Here is a 23,880-nt window from a genome sequence, read left to right on the forward strand (position 1 = left end):
TTTATCACTGACATTTTGAATAATAGAAGAGTAGAGACATAGTTTTCTTTTTAATAGATTTTATTTTTTAGAACAGTCTTGTTTCACAGCAAAATTAAGCAGTCAGTACAGTTCCCATATACTGTTTGCCCCACGCGCTAACAGATTCCCAGGCTCAACATTCCACACCAGAGTGGTGCCTTTGGTACACTGATGACCCTACCTGGACACACCAAGTTCACCCACAGTTTCCCTTAGAGCTCGCTGTTGGTGGTGTACATTGCACTGATTTTGACAAATGTATCCACACCCACAGTATCATGTGGAATAGTTTCATTGAACTACGAATCAATTCTTTTCCACTGAGGCAGCCCTTCCTTCTCCCTAGCCCCTGGCAACCAGAGGTCCCTCTCCTGTCCCCACAGGTTTGCCTCCTCCTTGATATCATGTATTTGGAATCATACAGTTTGTAGACTTTTCATATTGCTTCTTTCATGCAATCATTTAAACTTAAGGGTCTTACAAGTTTTTCTGTTACATAAATTAACCCATTTATTACTGTTTAGGAGGTCTTCAAAGGGCGGCACTTCGGACCTTTCTGTTCTTCCAGTCTTCTGACAGCGACTTCCCGGAGGCAGCAGGGCAGTGCTGCAACCAGGCGCATCTGCCGCTGTCGCATCGGAGCCACAGCTCCGGAGTCTCGCGGGGCGTCTCCTCGTGTTCGTTCTGCCCTAAAAGGGGCGAGTGTGCTCGGCATGCCGGCTTGTTTCAGCATTCCTCCCCACCCTCCTGAGGAAGGCACGTAATGATTCCCATATTACCAACAATTCCGACCGTCCTGGTATGTTTACCCATGTAACCTCTAGATGGGTGCAAACCAAGAGAGTGGTTCTTACTTGGCTTTTTGTGGCTTAGAGCTCATTCTGGTTATTGCTGCGTAATATCCATCATCTAAAGGTACCACAGTTTATTTATCCATCACCTACTGAACACTATCTTGGTTGCTTCCAAGTTTTGGCAACTATGAAAAGAACTGCTATAAACACTCACCTGCAGGAAGGATCTCTTATGGACAATAGTGTTTCTAACTCCGTCGGGTAAGTCCCAAGAAGCACAGTGGCTGGATCATATAAGACTACATTTAATTTTTTTTGCAAGAAATCATCATACCGCCTTCCAAAGCAGTGTCGCCGTTTTGTATTTCCACCAGCAATGAACGAGAGCCGCTGTTATTCTCTGGGGTTACAGCCTCACCAGAATGCGGTGTTGCCAGTGTTTTGGATTTCATCAATGAAAGAGGTGTGTGGTGGTAACTATCTCATTGTTTCAGTTTTCTAATGCCATACGATACTGAGCATCTTTTCCTATGCTCATTTGCCATCTGTATATATTCTTTATGGAGTGTCTGTTTATCGCTTTTGCATATGTCTAATTGGGTTGTTTGAGGGAAGTTTTCTTTGTTCTGAGATTTGAATTTTTGCATATGTTGGATACCAGTTTATTATCAGAGATTCTTTGGCAAATATTTTCTTCCTGTCTGTGGCTTCTCTTCTCAGGGCGTTGACAGTCTTTTGTAGAGCAGAAGTTACAATTTTAATAAAGTCTAATATAATCATTATTTCCTTTGGTGTTGTATCTAAAAAGTCATCATCAGATACAAAGTCATCTGTATTTCCTCCTGCTATTTTCTAGGGGTTTTAAAGTTTTGCATTTTACACTCATGTCTATGATTTTTTTGAGTTAAATTTTAAGAAGAATGTAAAGTCTTTAAATTTTAAATTACTTTTTATGATCAGTGTAAGGTCCACATTCTGCATGTGGATACCCAGTTGTTCCAGCACCATTTGTTATTAGGACTACACTTTATCCATTGAATTGTCTTTGATAATTTGTCAAAGTTGACAATATTAGTGTGGGTCTCTTTCAGGGCTCTGTTTTCTGCTTCATTGATCTGTTTGTCTAATAATTCACTAACAACACCCTGTCTTGATTACTATATTTTTGTAGCAAGACAAGAAGTTTGGTAGTGGCAGGTCTCTGACTTTGTTCTTCTTCAATATTGTGTTAACTATGCTGAGTGTTCTGCTTAGCCAGATAAAATTTAGTCAGTTTGTCAATGTCCACAAGAGAACTAGTGATTTTAATTGGGATTCCTGCAATCTATGGACCAAACTGGTAAAAATTGACATCTTGACATTAATGAATCATCCTGTAATAAACATTGATTATCTCTCCTTCTATTTAGTTTTCTTTCTTTCTTCAGAGGTTTGTAGTTTCCCTCATATAGATCTTGTTAATATTTTATTAGATTTATAGCTTAAGTACTTAATTTCTTATGAGGTGCTAAACTAAATGCTACTGTGTATTTAATTTCAAATTGCATTTGTTCACCACTTGCATTTGACTTCTGTGTAATAAGCTTGCATGCTGCAGACATGCTGTAATTACTTATTAGTTCCAGAGAGGATTTTTGGTGATTATTTCAGATTTTCTACATAGAAAATCATGCTTCCTATGCACACAGATATTTTTACTGTAGATCTTTTATTTCCTATTCTTGTCTCATTGCATTACCTTGAACATCCAGAGCAATATTATAAAGGAGTGATGAGAGAAGGCAGCCTTGCCTTGATCCTTATCATTGCAGGAAATACTATAGTTTCTCACAACTAAATATGATGTTACCTGTATGATTTTTACTTATGTCTTTTTATCATTTTGAGAAGGTTCCTTGCATTCCTAGGCTGATGAGAGTTTGTACTATGAATGTATGTTGGATTTTGCCAAATGTTTTATTGTGTCTATTGATATAATATGGTTTCTTCTTTTGCCTATTGATATGATGGATTATATTAATTGCTTTTTAAATGTTGGAATACCCTTGATTGTCTGGAATAAATCCTACCTGGTCAAGGTGCATAATTACTTTTATACTTTATCACATTTGATTTGCTAATATTTTTTCATTGATGATTTTAGCACCATGAGAGCTATTTGTAGTTTTCTTTTAATGACCTTTTTGGTTTTGGTACTAGGGTAATTTTGGACTCATAAAATGACTTAGAAAGTATTCCCTCAGTTTCTGTTTTCTGGGACAGATTGCAGATAATTGGCAAATTTCTTCCTAAAGTTTTGGTAACATCCACTTGTGAATGCATCTAGTTTCTATTTTAGAAGGTTATTGACAATTGATTCAATTTCTTTAAAAGATACAGCTCTATTCATGTTATCTATTTATTTTTGTGTGAGTTTTGGCAGCTTGTGTTTTTCAAGGAATTGGTCCATTTCTTCTAGATTACCAAAAGTGTCAACATAGAATATGCCCAACTAGATCATTGAATGTGTGGTTAATGGTGGGTTAATGGTCTCATCATCTAGGCTATCAAGTGTGCTGTTCATAGTATCTCTTATTTTTCTTTTAATGTCTGTGGGAATTGTAGTGATACCTCCTTTTTTATTTCTGATAGTAATAATTTCATTTTCATTTTCATATAGTTCCAAATATAATTTAAAAATTTATCTTGACCCTTTATCACTGAACCATTTGTTATTTAGAAGTGTACTGTTTAATCTCCAAATATTTGGGGGGAATTTACAGCTGTCTTTTTTGTTTTCTCATTTAATTCCATTGTGGTCAGAAGTGATATATTGTTTACATTCTTTCAAATTTTTATGCTGTATTTAGAATGTGGTCTGACTTAGTGAATGTTCTATGCAAATGTTTGAAATGTTTGTGTGTAGATGTTGGATTAAGCAGCCTACAGGTGTCCATTACATCCAGCTGATCAGCAGGATTTTAAAAATTCAACTGTGACCTTACTGATTGTATGACTGTTGGATATATGCATTTCTGATAGAGGGAATATTGAAATCTCCAGTTATAATAATGGATTCATCTATTTCTCCTTGCAGTTTTATAAGTTTTTATCTTACATATTTTAGAACTCTGGTGTTAGGTGTATACACACTAAGGATTGCTAAATCTCCTTAGAGAATTTCCTACTTTATTATTATGTAATGCCCTTCTTTATCCTTGATAATTTTCTTTGCTCTCAAGTCTGTTCTGTTTGAAATTAGTATAGCTATTTAAGCATGATAAATCATTCTCTATCCTGTTACTTTTAATATATATGTGTATGTATATTTAAAGCTGGTTTATTGCAGCCAACAGAGTTTGATCTTGATTTTTTGATCCAATCTGTCAACCTCTGTCTTTCAGTTGATCTATCCAGACCATTGATGCTTGAAGTGATTATTGATATAGTTGAATCCAGCTATATCAAATATGTATCATATTTTTTTGTCCTTCTATGTTCCTTTTGTCTTCCAATCTTTTTCTTCCTTTTATGACTTTAATTGAGCTTATAATATGGTTTTCTCTCTTCTTAGAATATAAATTATATCATTTTTAAAGTTTTTAATGGCTGTCATAGACTTTGCAATACATATTTACCACTAATCTAAATCCACTTCCTAAAAACAGTATACTGCTACACAGATTGTGTAAGAACCTCACAGAAACAATGTACTCCTAATTCCTCCATCCTATCCCATGAATCATAGCTGTCATTCATTTCATTTTCCCAAAAGTTATAATAATCAAATATTATTATTTTGAACAAACTGTTATGTGATAGATCAATTAAAATGATAAAAAAGAACATTTTCTCTTCATGTATTCCTTCTCTAATGCTTTTCATTTCTTTATGTAGACCCCAGTTTCTGTCATATACAATTTTCCTTCTCTCTGAAGAACATTTCTTGCAAGGAGGTCTACTAGTAGCCTCATTTCTGGTTTATCTGTCAAGGTCTTTATTTCTACTTTATTAATGGAAAGAAAGTTGCTCAGGGTACAGGATTCTAGGTTAGTGGGTTTATTTTAATGTCAACACTTTAAATATGTCGCTCTGCTCTCTTCTTGCTGCATAGTTTTTGAAGAGAAACCTTATCTTGGCCCCTGTATAGGTAATTACCCCTCCTTTGACTGCGAGGTGTTCTCCGAATTCTCTGAGTCTCTGGTCGGTTCTGTACTCATTTCCTGGAGCTGCCAAAACAGAACACTGCAGACCACGTGGATCAAACAACCACGACTTATTTGTTCTGTGTTGGACGCCTGACCTCCGCGACCAGTGTGTCAGCAGGCTTGGTTTCTCCTGAGTTCTCTCTCCTTGGCTTGAAGGTAGTGGTCTTCTCACTGTAAACTGACATTGAGTGGAACCATTCAATAGAAATCTGATGTGGTCCCAGCTTTTTTATTTGATTGGAATAAAGTGGATATACAATATTATATTTGTATCAGATGTGCAGTGTAGTGACTGATTATATACATTACTACATGGTTGACATAGTAAGTGCAGTTCCCTCTCTTATAATACCAAAATCTTACAATATTATTGGTTACATTCTATATCTTGTATTCAATATCTGCAAGTAATTTATTTTAAAATTCATGGTTTATACCTCTTTATTCCCTTCACCCATTTCACCCACTGACACTCTCCCTTCCCTATGGTAACCAGAAGCCCAGTGTTCATATTTATGGGTCTATTTCCTTATTTTATGCACTTTTTTAGATTCCACATATAAATGAAATCATATGGCATTTCTTTTTCTCTGCCTGGCTTATATCACCTAGGATGATACCCTCTAAGTCCATTCATGTTGCTGCAAATGGCAAGATTTCCTTCTTTTTATGGCTGAGTAATATTCCATTGTGTTTTTGTACCACATCTTTTTGTATCCATTCATCTGCTGATGTATGTTTAGGTTGTTTCCATATCTTTCCTATTGTGAATAATGCTGCAATGAATATATGTGTGCATATGTTTTCAAACTAGTGTTTTTGTTTTCTTTTCCTAAATTCCCAGAAGTGGAATTCCTGGGTCATATGGTATTTTTATTTTTAATTTTTAAATTAACTTCCATATTGTTTTCTCCAGTGGCTGGTCCAATGTAAATTGCCACCAACAGTATAGGAGGGTTCCCTTTTATCCATACCCTTGCCAACACCTGTTATTTCTTGTCTTTTGGAGAATAAAAATTCTGACTGGTGTGAGATGATACCCCACTGTGGTTTAGATTTGTATTTCCCTGATAAGTAATGATGTTGAACATCTTTTCATGTGTCTATTGGCATCTGTATGTCTTCTTTGGGGAAAAATCTCTGTTCAAATGTCTGTTGGCCATTTTGTAATTGTATTATTTGTTACTTTGGTGTTGAGTTGTATGGGTTTTTTACATATTTTGAATATTAGTCACTTTATCAGATATATCATTTGAAAATATGTTTTCCCATATGGGAAAAGTTGACTTTTTGTTTTATTGATGGTTTTCCTTTGCTCTAAAAGAAGCTTTTATATTTGATGTAGTCCCACTTGTTTATTTTTTATTTTATTCTCCTTCCCTATGGAGATGTATCCAGAAAGAAATTTCTCATGTTGATGTTCATTAGATTCTTGCCTATGTTTTCTTTTTTTTGCCCATTTAAAGCATCTTTTAATTTTTTTATTTCTTTATTTTTTATTTTGTTTATTTTTTATTTCAGTATCATTAATATACAATTACATGAGCAACACTGTGATTACTAGATTCCCCCCATTATCAAGACCCCACCACATACCTCATTAGAGTCACTGTTCATCAGTGTACTAAGATGCTATAGAGTCACTACTTGACTTCCCTGTGCTATACTGCCTTCCCAGTGTTATGTGTGCTAATCATAATACGCCTTATTCCCCTTCTCCCTCCCTTCCCACCCACCCTTCCCAGTCCCTTTCCCTTTGGTAACTGTTAGTCCATTCTTGGGTTCTGTGAGTCTGCTGTTTTGTTCCTTCAGTTTTTGCTTTGTTCTTATGCTCCACAGATGAGTGAAATCAGTTGGTACTTGTCTTTCTCTGCCTGGCTTATTTCACTGAGTATAATACCCTCTAGCTCCATCCACATTGTTGCAAATGGTAGGATTTGTTTTCTTCTTATGGCTGAATAATATTCCATTGTGTATATGTACCATACCCTCTTTATCCATTCATCTACTGATGAACACTTAGGTTGCTTCCATTTCTTGGCTATTGTAAATAGTGTTGTGATAAACATAGGGGTGCATATGTCTTTTTGAAACTGGGAAACTCCATTCTTAGGGGAAATTCCTAGGAGTGGAATTCCTGGGTCAAATGATATTTCTATTTCGAGTTTTTTGAGGAACCTCCATACTGCTTTCCATAATGTTGAACTATTTTACATTCGTGCCAGCAGTGTAGGAGGGTTCCCCTTTCTCCACATCCTCGCCAGCATTTGTTGTTCCTAGTCTTTTCTATGTTGGCCATCCTAACTGGTGTGAGGTAATATCTCATTGTGGTTTTAATTTGCATTTCCCTGATTATCAGTGATGTGGAGTATCTTTTGATATGCCTGTTGACCATCTGAATTTCTTCTTTGGAGAAGTGTCTGTTCATATCCTCTTCCCGTTTTTTAATAGGGTTATTTGCTTTTTAGGTGTTGAGACATTTAAGTTCTTTATATATTTTGGATATTAATCCCTTGTTGGATATGTCTTTTACAAGTGTATTCTCCCATACTTCAGGATGCCTTTTTGTTCTGCTGAGGGTGTCCTTGACTGTATAGAAGCTTTTTAGCATGATATAGTCCCATTTGTTCATTTTTTATTTCTTTCCTTTGCTGGAAAAGATACGTTCAGGGAAAAGTTGCTCATGTTCATATTCAAGAGATTTTTGCCTATGTTTTCTTCTAAGAGTTTTATGGTTTCATGACTTACATTCAGGTCTTTGATCCATTTTGAGTTTACTTTTGTGTATGGGGTTAGACAATAATCCAGTTTCATTCTCTTGCATGTAGCTGTCCAGTTTTGCCAGCACCATCTGTTGAAGAGACTGTCATTTCCCCATTATATATCCATGGTTCCTTTATTGTATATTAATTGACCATATATGATTGGATTTTTATCTGGGCTCTCTAGTCTGTTTCATTGATCTATGGGTCTGTTCTTGTGCCAGTACAAAATTTTCTTGCTTACTGTGGCCTTGTAGTAGAGCTTAAAGTTGGGCTGTGTAATGCCCCAGCTTTATTCTTCCTTCTCAGTATTGCTTTGGCTATTCGGGATCTTTTGTGGTTCCATATGAATTTTAGAATGATTTACTCTAGTTTGTTGAAAAATGCTGTTTGTATTTTGATAGGGATTGCATTGAATCTGTAGATTGCTTTAGGCAGGATGGCCATTTTGATAATTTTAATTCTTCCTATCCATGAGCATGGGATGTGTTTCCATTTACTGGTTTCTTTTTACTTTCTCTCATGAGTGTCTTGTAGTTTTCAGGGTATAAGTCTTTCACTTCCTTGGTTAGGTTTTTTCATGATTTCTCCCTCTGCTAGTTCATCGTTAGTATATAGGAATGCACCAGATTTCTGTGTTTTAAGTTTGTATCCTGCAACTTTGCTGAATTCAGGTATTAGTTCTAGTAGTTTTGGATTGGATTCTTAGGGTTTTTTTATACGCAGTATCATGTCTCTGAAAACAGGGACAGTTTAACTTCTTCTTTGCCTACCTGTATGCCTTTTATTTGTTTGTATTGTCTGATTGCTGTGGCTAGGACTTCCAGAACTATGTTGAATTAAAGTGGGGAGAGTGGTCATCCTTGTTTTGTTCCCGATCTTAAAGGAGAAGCTTTCAGCTCTCACTGTTTAGTATGATGTTGGCTGTGGGTTTGTCATATATGGCCGTTATTATGTTGAGGCACCTAGCCTCTATACCCATTTTGTTGAGAATTTTTATCATGAATGGATATTGAATTTTGTCAAATGCCTTTTTAGCATCTATGCAGATAATCATGTGGTTTTTGTCCTTCTTTTTGTTGATGTGGTGGATGATGTTGATGGATTTTCAAATGTTGTACCATCCTTGCATCCCTGAAATAAATCCTACTTGATCATGATGGATGACCTTTTTGATGTATTTTTCAATTCAGTTTGCTAATATTTTTGGGGGGACGTTTGCATCTTTGTTCATCAGTGATATTGGTCTGTAATTTTCTCTTTTTGTGGTGTCTTTGCTTGGTTTTGGTGTTAGAGTGATGCTGGCCTTGTAGCATGAGCTTGGGATATTGCCTATGTTTTCATCTTAGACTATTCTGGTTTCATATCTTACATTTAGGCCTTAATTAATTTAGAGTTTACTTTTGTGTATGCTGTAAGGCAGTGATCTAATTCAATTCTTTTACATGTAGCTGTCCATTTTTCTCAACAACATTTATTTGATAGACTGTTTTTTTCCCCATTGTGTGCTCATAGCTCCTTTGTCATATATTGACATGTATATATAGGTTTATTTCTGAGCTCCCTATTCTGTTCCATCGATCTATGTGTCTGTTTTTGTGCCAGTATTATGCTGTTTTAGTCATTGAAGCTTTGTAGTAGAACTTGAAGTTAGGGAGTGTGCTACCCCTAGCTTTTTCCAGTTTCTCTCAGGCTGTTTGAATCGTTTGTGGTTCTATATAAATTTTAGAATTATTTGCTCTGGTTCATTGAAAAATGCTTTTGGTATTTTGGTAGGGATTGCATTGAATCTGTAAATTGCTTTGGGCAGGATGGCCATTTTGATAATACGAATTCTTTCTATCCATGGGCATGGGATAGATTTTTATTGATTTCTTCAGTTTCATCAGTGTCTTACAGTTTTCAAGTACAGGTCTTTCACCTTTTTTCTAGGTGTTTTATTCTTTTTGATGCAAATGTAAACAGAATTGTTCAATTCTCTTTCTGCTAGTTGATTCTTAGTATATAGGAATGCAACGGATTGTATATTTTTATTGTATCCTGCAACCTTGGTGTATCCAGTTTTTGGTTCTAACAGTTTTTTTGGTGGAGTCTTTAGGGTTTTCTTCATGTAGTATTATGTCACCTGTAAATAGTGATAGTTTTACTTACTACTAATTTGGATGCATTTTATCTCTTTTTGTGTGATTGCTGTGGCTAGGACCTCCAGGACTCTATCTTGAATAAAAGTAGTGAGAGTGAGAATCCTTGTGCTGTCCTTATCTTAGTGGAAAAGTTTTCAGTGAGTGCGATTTTTTCCCCCCATTAAGTGTGATGTTAGCCGTGGGTTTGTCATATATGGCCTTGTTTTTTTGAGTTATATTCCCACTGTACCCATTTTGTTGAGAGTTTTTATTATGAATGGATGTTGAATTTTCTGAAAAGACTTTTCAGCCTCTATTGATATAATCATATGGTTTTTATTCTTCCTTTTTTTAATATGGTATATGTGGGGTAAATGGCAGAATTTCCAGAATCTCCTGCCTAGCCTTAGTCCATTTACATATCAATAGGTGTTTATCACTGGAGCCTCCTGGGACAAGGGGTGGAGAGAAAACAGCCATTCTCTCCTCCCCTCAGTTCCTGGTAGGTAGTGGTCTGGCATCTGCCAGTCATCAAGGACCCGCCTGTGGAGTTCCTGCCGGAAGGAGTGGGTGGGGAGAAGCAGAGTGCACTACGTCCAGAGGGGTGGATGGAGCCACAGCAGGGGGATCGGGACAGGCCTGGTCTGGCCAGCGCCTGTGAAAAGGAACAAAAGCCTTTCTTCCAGCTGACCTTTTCCTTGACTTATTTCAGTTTCACTGGTTTCATAGGTGACTCACCCCAGGCTGGGAACATCTTCCTCTCTGGAGCCTCAGTATATCACATTGATTTATGAATACTGTACCATCCTTGCATCCCTGGAATAAATCCTATTTGGTTGTGATGTGTAATCCTTTTGGTGTATTTTTGAATTCAGTTTGCTCATATTTTATCATGGATTTTTGCATCTATGTATTTTAGGTATATTGGTCTGTGATTTTCTATTTTGGGGAGTTCCTTTGCTTTCAGTGTTAGAATAATTCTGGCTTCATAGAATGAGTTTGTAAATATTCTCTCTTCTTTTTTTTTTTTTGGAATACTTTAAGAATGATAGGTATTAACTCTTCTTTTAAGGGTTTCTAGAATTCACCTGGAAGACACTTGGTCCTGAACTTCTATTTTGGGGGAGTTAAAAATTTTTTCCAATTCAGTTTCATTACCAGCAATCAGTTTGTTCAGATTTCCTACTTCTTCCTCAGTCTTGGAAGATTGTATGTTTTTGAAAATCTGTCCATTTCTTTTATGTTGTTCAATTTATTGGCATATAGATTTTTTTGTATAATTATCTTATATTTCTTTGAATTTCTATGGTGGTCTTTGTAACTTCTCCCTTTTTGTTCATGATTTTGTTTATTTATATCCTGTCTCTTGATAAATCCGGCTAGGAGTTTGTCTATTTTGTTTATCTTCTCAAAGAAACATCTGTTTTCTTGATTTTTCCATTTTCTTATTCTCTATTTTATTTATTTCTGCTCTGATCTGTATTATGTTTCTCCTACTAATTTTGGGCTTTGTTCTTTTTCTAGTTCCTTTAGTTGTGAGGTTAGATTGTTTGTTTATTTTGTATTTTCATGTCTGTTGAGGTAGGACTGCATTGCTATGAACCATAAAGAGGTTCTTTACTCTGAGACATGCTTTTGCTGCATGGCACACATTTTGAACTATTGTGTTTCTATTTTCATTTGGTTCCACGTACTGTTGATTCCTGTTTAGTTTGTTCATTAATCCATTGATTATTTTAATGCATGTTGTTTAGTCTCCATACGTTTGTGCTTTTTATAGTTTTCATTATGTAATTAGTATCTAGTTTCATACTATTGTCATATAAAAGATGTTGATAGAATTTCAATCTTCTTAAATTTATTGAGGCTTTTTTTGTTTCCTGATATATGATCTATTATAGAGATTGTTCCATGTACATTTAAGAAGACTGTGTGTTCTGCTGCTTTGGGGTAGAGTGTTCTGTATATTATGTGTTAAATCCATCTTGTCTAATGTGTCTTCAATGTCACTTTTCTTTATTTTCTCTCTGGATGCTATCCATTCATGTTAAGAGCTATATTACTATACTATACTATACTATACTATACTATACTATACTATACTATACTAAACACCCTTATTTCAGGTAATTCCCTTTTATACATATGAATTATTTCTCCTCCCTTGCTATGGAAAGGATAGACTCCTTGTATATCAACTTTCTTCTGAGATGAGTCTCTCAGACAGCAGTCTCACCAAAGAGGCTTTTCCAGAGGCCTGATCCTAATGTCTGGTTGAGAACACTGGGCATAATGTTTAAGATACATGGAAGCATAATTCCTAGAATATGCTGATGCTGTGGGGGAGAAACGGAGTACTAATCTCAAAGCAGCCTCTAAAAGGAGTAGATAATTATCCTCTAGTCCTTACTCCTGAGAAAGCTCAATCTGATGAAATTAAGTGAAGATAATTGGAGGCGAGGTATAGAATTCCCTGAGGAAACTCCCCTGGAGGCATCCCGGACCCTGACTTTACACGACTGGGCTCCTTCTCTTGTGTCTCCTCTTAAGTAGTCGAGCTTACTCCCTTTTGACCACTCGGGTCCTGGAATCAAGGTGCAGTGAGCAGACAATATGAGGGCACCAAAGGGTCACTTCCCTTTGCCGTGAATCACGATTCCTTTTAGAGGACAGAGTGCAGGGCATCAGAGCAAGACCACCTTGGAAGAGGTAATGACAATAATGCTGAAAACATGCCAATGATTCCATTTTTGGACAAATATTCCATTGAAGGTTTTTCTCAAAAGATCAATGAATTCTATGAAGAAGTATAGAAAAGTTATATGTGAGGAGGTTTTTCTGGTGTAATAAAATAGAAAAAGGCATGAGGCCTTTAACTCTATCACTTAGCACTATCATAATTCATATTTTTTTCACAACTTAACCCCACTGTAGGATCTCCATTACCATACTGGACAAAAATATAATGTCCTTAAAATTACACTCTTCTGGTTTTGAACACTTGTATCTCTTTTATGCCACCAGTAGATCTCTAAAACTGAATGGCCTGGCATTACGTAAAAAGAAAAGGATTCTGAAATTTGAAAATCTGTTCATTACCAGTCACACAGAGGAGACTGAGGACCTTCTCCCACATACCTTCTGTCTCTGCTCCTGTTAGTACAAAGGCACAAAAGACATTGTATAGATACAGATGTAAGTTTAGAGGTAAGACATGGATATATAGAAAGAGACAGGTCTATTCCTACTCTATTACTGCTTTGTGTCAGAATGATTAATGATTTAAAAAGTTTCTGGTATGGTACTTTTGTAGCAAATTAGAATTCTCTATCTTACTAAGCTTTCCACTCCCACATCAACTAGCAGATTGCCTTGAGCACTTCACACAATATTTCCTAAGTGAAAAGGCAGAGAAATAAAGCAGGTATGAGAGCTATCAGATTGAAGTCTGATATATTACAGCTGGTGTGAAGCTCTGATCACAACAGGTCTTGATGATACAATGATGTTTCCAGGATGAAAAAAATAGGAGGATTGGGTTTTTAAAAGATATTAACAGTAAGTATGTATTGCTCAGGCTGGAATAGCTGCTTTCTTGGTTATCCTCCAATTGTCTTAATCCTCATTGCTGTGTATAAAAAGGGTGAAGTCTCATACGATGTGGGAATAGACAGCTTGCCGTGCTCACAGGACCTCCCCATAGCACTCTATGAACTGATGTGTACTCTGTGCCTGCCTTCTAGACCCCATCACACGGTACGAAGGATTAGCCTCTTCCAACAAGCTATTACAGCTGTTCTCATGATACTAGATTCTCCTGGTTAGTGGCTCAGAAACTGTGGAAGAGAAATTGAGCCATCATTATGCTTTCTAGATGTTTTCATGCACAAAGGGAAGGATATTAAATTGGCATGATGAGAAGATTGAGTGACTATACTCTATGCAAAACTGCGTTCTGCTATTTGGTTGATCACACTGAAACAGAAATTTATCTCAAGAAACCTGAAATATTCACCTGCCAAATTCTAGAAATCTCATTTGAAATACTTTCCCAAATGATGTATCTTTAAAGTGACCTGTTAATAGGATTATTAATTAATGTACATGGTCATTAAGAAATTCAAATGCTAGTTGCAGTTTGTCTCCAAAGGTGGGCCAGATTTGGGGCATAATGGTAAACGAAAATTTTATCATGAAGTCAATATGTGAAAAGTCACTGTGATAAATATTCCTCCCCACCCATTAAATGCATTGATGTGCTTTTCCTTTTTATTCCTTTAGTTATGTGGAAAATATGGGGAGAGAAAACGAGACATCCATTGTTGATTTTGTCCTCCTTGGACTCTTCCTGGGAACGAGGCATGTCGAGTTCCTGATCTGTACCATTCTCCTTGCCTATGTTGTTGCCATCACAGGAAACACCATCTTGATCCTCCTCCTCTCCCTGGAGCCCCAGCTTCACAGCCCCATGTACTTTCTGCTCAGCCAGCTGTCCCTCATGGACATCTTTCTTATCTCCACGATGGTCCCTAAGATGCTAACCAACTTTTTCTCAGGGACATCAGATATTTCCTACACTGGCTGTGGAATTCAGATGTATTTACATTCTGCCCTTGGAGGCAGTGAATGTATTTTGCTCACCCTTATGGCCTATAACCGATACATTGCTATTTGTAGCCCCTTGAGATATGTGGTCATCATGAATTCTGAAGTTTGCCTGCAGATGGCCGTCATGTCCTGGTTAGGGGGTGCATTTAATTCCCTAGTGCAGACCACATATACTATGCATTTTCCCAGATGTGGCTCAAGAAAAGTACACCATTTCTTCTGTGAGCTACAGGCAGTCCTCAAGCTGTCATGTGAAGACACTTCTACTTATAATAAAGTTGTGTTTGTAATTGGTATCATCTTTCTCCTCACCCCTTTTGGTCTCATTCTGACTTCCTACATTTTTATTTTCCTCAGTGTTGTCCACTTAAATTCTTTCAAGGCAAGAAATAAAGCTCTTGCCATGTGCTCTTCCCATCTGATGGTGGTGTTTCTCTACTTTGGTCCAACCATGTTCATCTACATGATTCCCAGCTCCTTGCACACTGCAGAGCAAGATGAGGGGCTGTCTGTGTTCTACACCATCCTCACCCCCATGATGAACCCCCTCATATACAGCCTAAGGAACAGGGAGGTAGGAGAGGCTCTGCGGAAAATCCTGGGAAAAGCCTGAGTATGAAATAAGAATGGTAACACTGACAGTTTCTAAATTCAGCCAGTAAAGCCATGACTTCTTTGTGGATAAGAATATATGCCTTAAGTTATCAATTTTTAACTGTTTGTGTGTACAACATGAAAATCATCAGAATATTTGTAATTATCTAATTGAGCAATATGTAATTTGCCCCATGCTTCAGAAATGTAGATATTACTTTGCTAATTTTGTTCCTGTCAAGCTATTAACTATTGGGTTTATAGCCAATCTGCTATGACAAAAATAAGTTTCCTTATTTACTATCAAGCAGACTTAAAATCATCCCAAAAGGGCAAGTCTATGATTCTTCCACACCTTACTCCTGTCTGCAAATGACAATGGTCATAATTACCTACACTCTGGCACCAGGAAAATTTTCTTTAACTAGATTATAAGACAGTCCATTCATTGAAGAACTAAGGGAACACATGGAATGGATCTGGGTGAGACTTGCAGTAAACTTTAAGCATTTTCTTCCATAATTGTGTTCTTTCCATGTAAGTGGAAATTGCAGGTCAATTTATACAGCAACTAAAACAATGTATTTTATTCTAGATATCCTGCTTTGTTTACAAAAGAAAAATCATATTCCTTAGGAAACCAAAAGTATAATTTCATGTTCAAGGTAAACAAGATGTTAAATGGAAAAACCATGCATTTAAACTTAATTTTCTGTATCTTCACTCTGGTTCATCATGGATGATGTTTCTTTCAGAAATAAATAATATTATCTAGTACAACTAACATAATTTTGTTCAGATCCAAAGTCTAATTTACCAATGTGTTTATCATGAAGTATTTTCTGCTAAATTCTCCCTCGATCAATTTATTTATTTATTTATTTATTTATTTATTTATTTATTTATTTATTTATTTATTTATAGTCTCCATCTCTTTTTTTGCTACCATTAATATACAATCACATGAGCAACACTGTGGTTACTAGGTTCCCCCCATTATCAAGTCCCCAGCACATACTCCATTACAGTCACTGTCCATCAGCAGAGTAAGATGCTATATGTTGGCAGCCGCGCTCAGAAAATAGCGCCCAATGCAGGGCAGCCAGAAGGCCCCGAACTTCCTAATGACAAATCATCCCACACCACTAAACTACATGCTAATTGCGCCTTGGCATAAGGACCAATGAGACCCACCAAATGGTTATGCTAATAAGGCATATGGAGCCACACCAACCAGGTCAGAGCATGAGAACTATATAAGCAAGCCTCTCCTTTCCCTCTGGGTCCTGCCCAACTCATTTGTTTCACAAAGAGCTGAAGAATAAAGCTTTCTGCAGAAGAATCCTGCTGTTGTTGCATGCTGTTCTTGCCGGCGAGGACAGGGCACGCGACAAGTGGTGCCGAAACCCGGGAACCAGAATATCACCGGCACAGGGAGGACCCTTCAGACATCTGGAGAGGATTCAGAACTGCAGGTCAGAAGAAAGCCCGGAGGGGTAAGTTCCGAGAGGCCCCTGCTTTTTAGGATGATGGTTGATGGTTCTCTGTAAATAAGGAGGCACCATGGGGAATGCACCGTCATTAGTCACAGCGCTGCAGACAGCTCTCAAAGAGCGAAACTTGAAGGTCTCCAGCAAAGTCTTAGGATCTTTTGTGAAGGAGATAGACCGTGTGGCCCCCTGGTTCATTTGTTCAGGGTCCCTCTCAATCCCGAGCTGGGACAAACTGGGGAAAGATCTTGATAGAGAGGAGGAGGAGGGTAGCCTGAGGGGAGGCACCAGGCCCCTCTGGAAACTGATTAGAGCTTGTCTGCAAGATGAGAGATGTGAAAAAGTAATAAAAGAAGGTCAGAGAGCATTGACAGATATCCAAGAGAGCATGTCAGAAACGGAACGGGAAACAGAGAGCGCGCGCGGCCGAAAAAAGGCCACAAAAACGAAGGTAAATAAACCTCAGAGTGAGGGAGAAAGCCCGCCTAGGGCAAAAGCAAAAGAGCCCCGAGAAGCGAGTGACGATCGCCTCGGAGAAAATAGTAAATACCCCTGGAAAGAGTTGAGGGACCTCCAACTCTCCAATAGGGAATCTGAGGAGGAATTAACGTCCGCAGAGGAAGGGGAAGAAAATAAAACCGCAGAGTGTAGAAGTAAGGGAACCAGCAAAGTTGAAAAGCGGACCAAGGAAAAAATGAAAGCAGGGTGTCCCCCGACGCCCGTTGCCCCGCCACCTTACGTGAGTGGCGCACTCTCCTTTTGCCACCCAGATACTCTTCAGGCAATTAGACAAATGTTTCCTGTATTTGAGGATAACGGTGTACGCTCTCACCAGCCCCTGAGCCATAAACAAGTTAAGGAGTTAGCAGAATCCGTTCGGGCTTATGGAGTCAGTGCTACTATACCATAGCACAAGTTGAGAGATTAACAGAGACAGCCATGACACCCGCAGACTGGCAATATGTAACTAAGGCATGCCTTTCTCGTATGGGGCAATACATAGAATGGAAGGCATTGTGGCATGATATCAGCATGACCCAGGCACGCGCAAACGCGGCCGAAGGACAGCCTGCGTGGTCATATGATATGCTGACGGGCCAAGGACAGTGGGTAGCCAACCAGACCGCCTTCCCCTTACAGGTATACGCACAAATAAACACGTGCGCCGCCAAGGCATGGAAAGCCCTCACCAACAAAGGAGAAGTATCAGGCAATTTGACAAAAATTATTCAGGGGCTGAGCGAGCCATTTTCTGACTTTGTCGCTCGTATGATGGAGGCCGCAGGCAGAATATTTAGAGATCAGGAACAAGCAATGCCCCTAGTGGAGCAATTAGTATTTGAACAATGTACCAAGGAATGCAGACAGGCGATAACACCCTGGAAACAAAAAGGGATACATGCCTAGTTGAAAGCCTGTAGAGAAATAGGAGGGCCACTCACCAATGCGGGCCTAGCCGCAGCCATATTACAGAGCCACAAACAAGCCAGGATCACTAACAGAAGTATTAAATGCTTTCACTAATCTGTCACGAGACCTGTCCCAGTATCTTTCAGGAAACTGGTCCCAAGACTTCGATGGGACACTAGAAGAGCTGCGGCGAGAAATTATCCACATCAACTCCACCCGTCTAGATATCTCCGTAGCAGAAAGACTCTCTTCCCAGTTCCTCAGAGCTCTCTCCCACGTCAAGGACTGGGCGGGCATGGCTGGGATGGGCGTGTTCCTGCTTAGAGGTCTCATGCTCTTACTCTGGTTGTAATGCAGACTCCGCAACCAACATAAGCAGGACAAGGTGATCCTTGCTCAAGCCCTAATGGTGATAGACATTGGCGCCTCTCCCCAAGTGTGGCTCAACATGCTTAAGAAAGAAGCTCGGCTTTAGCTTGAGGTAGCTCTTGCACCCTGAGCCCATGTGGCACTGCACCAGGCCTGAGTACCTCAATGCTTAATCACAGCTTTCTTTAAGAAGCTCATGGTGCAAGAGAGTTGAGAAAAAGGGTCCAAACCCTTTGTACCAAGCGGTCCCAACGCCAGCCAGAGGATGCGAGGCAAAGCACTGCAAGAAGTCTTGGACCCCTCTGAGAGGCATGCCTGACTGCATAGGGGTAGATGCCCAGAACCCCTCTCCAAAAAGGGGGCATCAAGAAGTATGATGGAGGTCAGGCCTCTGTCTCCGCCTCTGCTGGCAAGTTCCGCCTTGAGCTTCTGTTAGACAAAAAAGGGGGAGATGTTGGCAGCCGCGCTCAGAAAATAGCGCCCAATGCAGGGCAGCCGGAAGGCCCCGAACTTCCTAATGACAAATCATCCCACACCACTAAACTACATGCTAATTGCGCCTTGGCATAAGGACCAATGAGACCCACCAAATGGTTATGCTAATAAGGCATATGGAGCCGCACCAACCAGGTCAGAGCATGAGAACTATATAAGCAAGCCTCTCCTTCCCCTCTGGGTCCTGCCCAACTCATTTGTTTCACAAAGAGCTGAAGAATAAAGCTTTCTGCAGAAGAATCCTGCTGTTGTTGCATGCTGTTCTTGCCGGCGAGGACAGGGCACGCGACAGCTATAGAGTTACTACTTGTCTTCTCTGTGCTATACTGACTTCCCCATGCCCCACACCTGCTACGTTATGCATCCTAATCATAATACCCCTTTATCCACCTCATCCCTCCCTTCCCACCCACCCTCCCCAGTCCCTTTCCCTTTGGTAACTGTTAGTCCATTCTTGGGTTCTGTGAGTCTGCTGTTTTGTTCCTTCAGTTTTTGCTTTGTTCTTATGCTCCACAGATGAGTGAAATCACTTGGTACTTGTCTTTCTCCGCCTGACTTATTTCACTGAGCATAATAGCCTCTAGTTCCATCCACATTGTTGCAAATGGTAGGATTTGTTTTCTTCTTATGGCTGAATAATATTCCATTGTGTATATGTACCACATCTTCTTTATCCATTCATCTACTGATGGACACTTGGGTTGCTTCCATTTCTTGGCTATTGTAAATAGTGCTGCAATAAACATAGGGATGCATATGTCTTTTTCAAACTGGGAAACTGCATTCTTAGGGGAAATTCCTAGGAGTGGAATTCCTGGGTCAAAAGGTATTTCTGTTTTTAGTTTTTTGAAGAACCTCCATACTGCTTTCCACAATGGTTGAACTAGTTTACATTCCTACCAGTAGTGTAGGAGGGTTCCCCTTTCTCCACATCCTTGCCAGTATTTGTTGTTCCTAGTCTTTTCTATGTTGGCCATCCTAACTGGTGTGAAGTGATATCTCATTGTGGTTTTAAGTTGCATTTCCCTGATAATTAGTGATGTGGAGCATCTTTTCATGTATCTGTTAACCATCTGAATTTCTTCTTTGGAGAAGTGTCTGTTCAGATCCTCTTCCCATTTTTTAATAGGGTTATTTACTTTTTGGGTATTGAGGTGTGTGAGTTCTTTATATATTTTGGATGTTAACCCCTTGTCAGATATGTCATTTACAAATATATTCTCGCATACTGTAGGATGCCTTTTTGTTTTGCTAATGGTGTCCTTGACTGTACAGAAGCTTTTTGGCATGATGTAGTCCCATTTGTTCATTTTTTATATCTTTCCTTTGCCGGAGAAGATACGTTCAGGGAAAAGTTGCTCATGTTCATATCCAAGAGATTTTTGTCTATGTTTTCTTCTAAGAGGTTTATGGTTTCATGACTTACATTCAGGTCTTCGATCCATTTTGAGTTTACTTTTGTGTATGGGGTTAGACAATAATCCAGTTTCATTCTCTTGCATGTAGCTGTCCAGTTTTGCCAACACCAGTTGTTGAAGAGGCTATCATTTCCCCATTGTATGTCCATGGCTCGTTTATCATATGTTAATTGACCATGTATGTTTGGGTTTATATCTGGCCTCTCTAGTGTGTTCCACTGGTCTATGGGTCTGTTCTTGTGCCAGTACCAAACTGTCTTGATTACTGTGGTTTTGTAGTAGAGCTTAAAGTTGGGGTGTGTAATGCCCCTAGCTTTATTCTTCCTTCTCAGGTTTGCTTTGGCCTTTTGGGGTCTTTTTTGGTTCCATATGAATTTTAGAACGATTTGCTCTAGTTCATTGAAGAATGCTGTTTGTATTTTGATAGGGATTGCATTGAATGTGTAGATTGCTTTAGGCAAGATGGCCATTTTGATAATATTAATTCTTCCAATCCATGAGCATGGGATGCGTTTCCATTTATTGGTGTCTTCTTTAATTTCTCTCATGAGTGTCTTGTACTTTTCAGAGTATACATCTCTCATTTCCTTCGTTAGGTTCCCTTGATCATTTTAGAAGCAATAACTGTCACAACCAATTGAAGTATAGTGGGAATTATTGGTGTTTCTTCTTGATGGAAAAATTTAAATGATTGCATGAAATGTTAGATGGATTTTTATTTTTATTCTGTATTTATGGCTTTGAAAAACTTTTGATTGTTACACAATTTGGTAGGCCTCTGACTGTAAGTTAATAGTCAGCATTCCCTTTGCAAGTAGATTGGGTACAATTTGAGATCCATATTCTGAAGCACTTAAAAATGTGTGTGAGAATTTCTCTTCAGGAGGTGTTCATTAAATTGCCATGTAGTTTTGCAAGAGTTCTCCCATGAAGCAGACCATAATTCAGGTACAGCTGTGTTAGTTAATTTGCAAGATGAGATCAAGTCACAGGTACAAAGAATGGGGGTGAGTAAGATAGGGAGAGGATAACAGCCAGCATAAGAATGTATTTTCCGGGCCACTGCTGTGGACATCTAGGTTCGATTCCACAGAGGTTTTCTAAGGAACAAACAGAAAGCCTCTGACAATTCCTTCATTAAGTAACAAGGAAATACATTCACATAGCATACAATTCCTCTGTGACTGATATTAACTGCAAGGAATTTAGTACCCTTTCCCCCACCTTCAAACTGTGCATGTAAGCGTGCTCAGTAAGATTCTGTGGTCTGAGGTGGAACCAAAGAAGCCCTGAGACTGAAACTGAAGATGAGCTGTGCACTTTCTAGACAAAATATCTTTAGAGTGAAATGAATTAGTCCTGCAAGGAAGAGTCCAGTGAACCATTGCTGGAATCTGAGCCACAGTGCCAGAGGGTCTGAGGAAGTCTGCCCTGCATTTCTTAGCTTTGTTTTTATGTCACATGGTGCCCGACCTGCCACCCCTTCTAAGAACTCCCCAAACACAGTCTGCACAAAAGATTTGACATTGGAGGTTAAGGGGACAAGTTATGCACCTCATGGTGCTGCTGATCCAGTGGCCTCATGATCTAATCATGTTCACTTTAAACATCCAGTAGTAGATATCTAGTAAAAGTCCCTCACACTGGTCAGAACTTCAGCCAGTCCAAGGCTGCCTGTCCGTATTCTGCTGGCTGGCTCATTAACATGGGAAATCCAGAATGATTAGGCAGCAGCCATAGCTCCTGGCTTAGTGGAACTCTTGCTGTAATGCTAGAAGCAAAGAATAGTCACTAGCCTTCAAGACATCTTAGACCTGTTACAGAGCCTGCTCTTGTTCTGGGCACTGTTGGAAGCTAACAGCCTTCCAAGTTACCCGATCAATGAGATTTTGAGGTTTATTTCATAGTGTGCATTAATCTGCCTCTAAAATCCAAAGAAGCCCACAAGGAACGATCTGATTTTCCTAAGGGTAGGGTGCCCTAAGCATGTGAGGTATCTTTTGCCCTAGAGGCTTTTGCCATATTTCAGACTTTTGGAACCTTAAAAGCTTACCAATATGATAAGACTTAGTCTTTTAAGTGTTTACCTATATATCTTACATGTATATACATGTCTTGGAAACTATATATCTTACCAAGGTATCCAGTGGACTAGCTCTAGCTTGTCAATCATGTCCAATGAACACAATCTCATCAATGGAGTGCAGCATTGTGAGTTTTGTGGGGTGGAAAGATGTCAATGTCTCTGCAACTGTACTGTGAACGAAAGCAGAGGAGCTTACACACACTGGGGAAAGGCAGTGGTTTTTTTGTTTTGATCATGTTTTGTAATGGTGGTTTTTTTGTTTTGATCATGTTTAGTAATGAGGGTTAAAACAACCTTCAGCATACTGATAGTTTTTATCAAAGTCTAAAACACATGTCCCAGTAAAGATAGCGCAAGTGGTATAGCAGCTAAAGTGGGTTGCCTCTTGGAAAATTGGTGCTCGTCCACCCTCGTATACCACAACCCAACTTGGCAGCATCCATGAAGATGAATTAAATGAGGAGGCAACAGAAAATGAACTTTCTTAATTCTTCTGTTCTCTAATTGTGGCATTGTTGCTGCAGTTCTTCCCAAAGGACAGGACAGCTGCATCACTATCTGTCCATGTTAATGACAATGATAGACCTGACATTGGCGAAGCATAGGTACTGAGCCTTTGCCTTGGTGTGAAAACTGTGCTATGTGTTTTTGGAAACAGCAGCCCTACTGTGAGATGGGCTTCAGGCAGGACTCCACTTATTATCTGATCTCTGATCACATTTTATCTTTCGTTGTGTCAATTCAGTTTCCCAAAGTATCATTTTTCCACTAATTGGCTATTTCTACCCAGGAGAAAATTGGAGAAAATTAAGTTATATGTACCTGTTTAGTAATTGCAGTGAAGTGGCCTTTCCTTCAAACAATAGACAGGAGGTCTGTGAACTAAAGTGAATCTGAAAAGTGGGCGATGGATCATGATTGTCCATGGTGGCACCTATCAGCCTTCTGATTTCTAATGAAACTTCTACTTGCCTCCGTTCTAATGCCTGTAGAATTAACCCACCCATTTTCAGTTCTAGTTGCTGGTCTTTGCACTGCATCAGGCCTTCATGGGGGTTTTGTATTAACTTGTGGATTCTGACCATAAATTGATCCTCTGTATTTCCCTGAATCACTGATATCTCGTCCAAGAAAGAAGCTGACATTACTTGCATGTTTTTTGGGAGCCAGAAACTGTGGGAAGGGACACTTCACTTGCATAAACCCATCTTGAAATGGAAGGACTAAAGACAGGTTCCTACCAAAAACTTCCTAACTTTGAAAGAACAGCATGCCATTAATGTATGATAATGCTTATCATAGCAACATCTACAGTAAAGAAAAGTGGACAATTATGTAAGTAACAGAGAAGACCAGCTCGGCTAAAGGTGCTATAACTAACATGTTATATGAAGAAATAGTGTAAGGGAACACCATTCCTGTGATGTGTGAGCATTGTTCTAAGTATTTATTGATATTTGTTGGTGGATTTCCAACTATGAGTCATTTAATCATAATTTATTAAATCCTAAGTGTCAGAACAA

The 23,880-nt window shown here is 38.8% G+C and overlaps 1 protein-coding gene across 3 annotated transcripts in view; it reads left to right on the forward strand.

Annotated features, from left to right (window-relative positions):
• Positions 1-19,093, forward strand: part of LOC108385899 (olfactory receptor 2AE1-like) — a 51,528-nt gene extending 32,435 nt beyond the window's left edge. The window contains exons 2-3 of one of the 3 annotated variants that reach the window (XM_073221903.1): positions 546-1,278; positions 14,169-19,093. In XM_073221903.1, the coding sequence (XP_073078004.1) occupies positions 14,182-15,108 (927 nt within the window). In that variant the 5' untranslated portion in view covers positions 546-1,278; positions 14,169-14,181 and the 3' untranslated portion in view covers positions 15,109-19,093. Of the gene's footprint in view, positions 1-545; positions 1,279-1,319; positions 13,644-14,168 lie in introns of those variants that run through there. The other 2 variants (XM_073221904.1, XM_073221905.1) reach the window with 2 other exon arrangements.
• Positions 19,094-23,880: the final 4,787 nt, after the last annotated feature.

The sequence above is a fragment of the Manis javanica genome, chromosome 14 (assembly GCF_040802235.1).
Source record: "Manis javanica isolate MJ-LG chromosome 14, MJ_LKY, whole genome shotgun sequence".
Taxonomy (NCBI): Eukaryota; Metazoa; Chordata; class Mammalia; order Pholidota; family Manidae; genus Manis; species Manis javanica.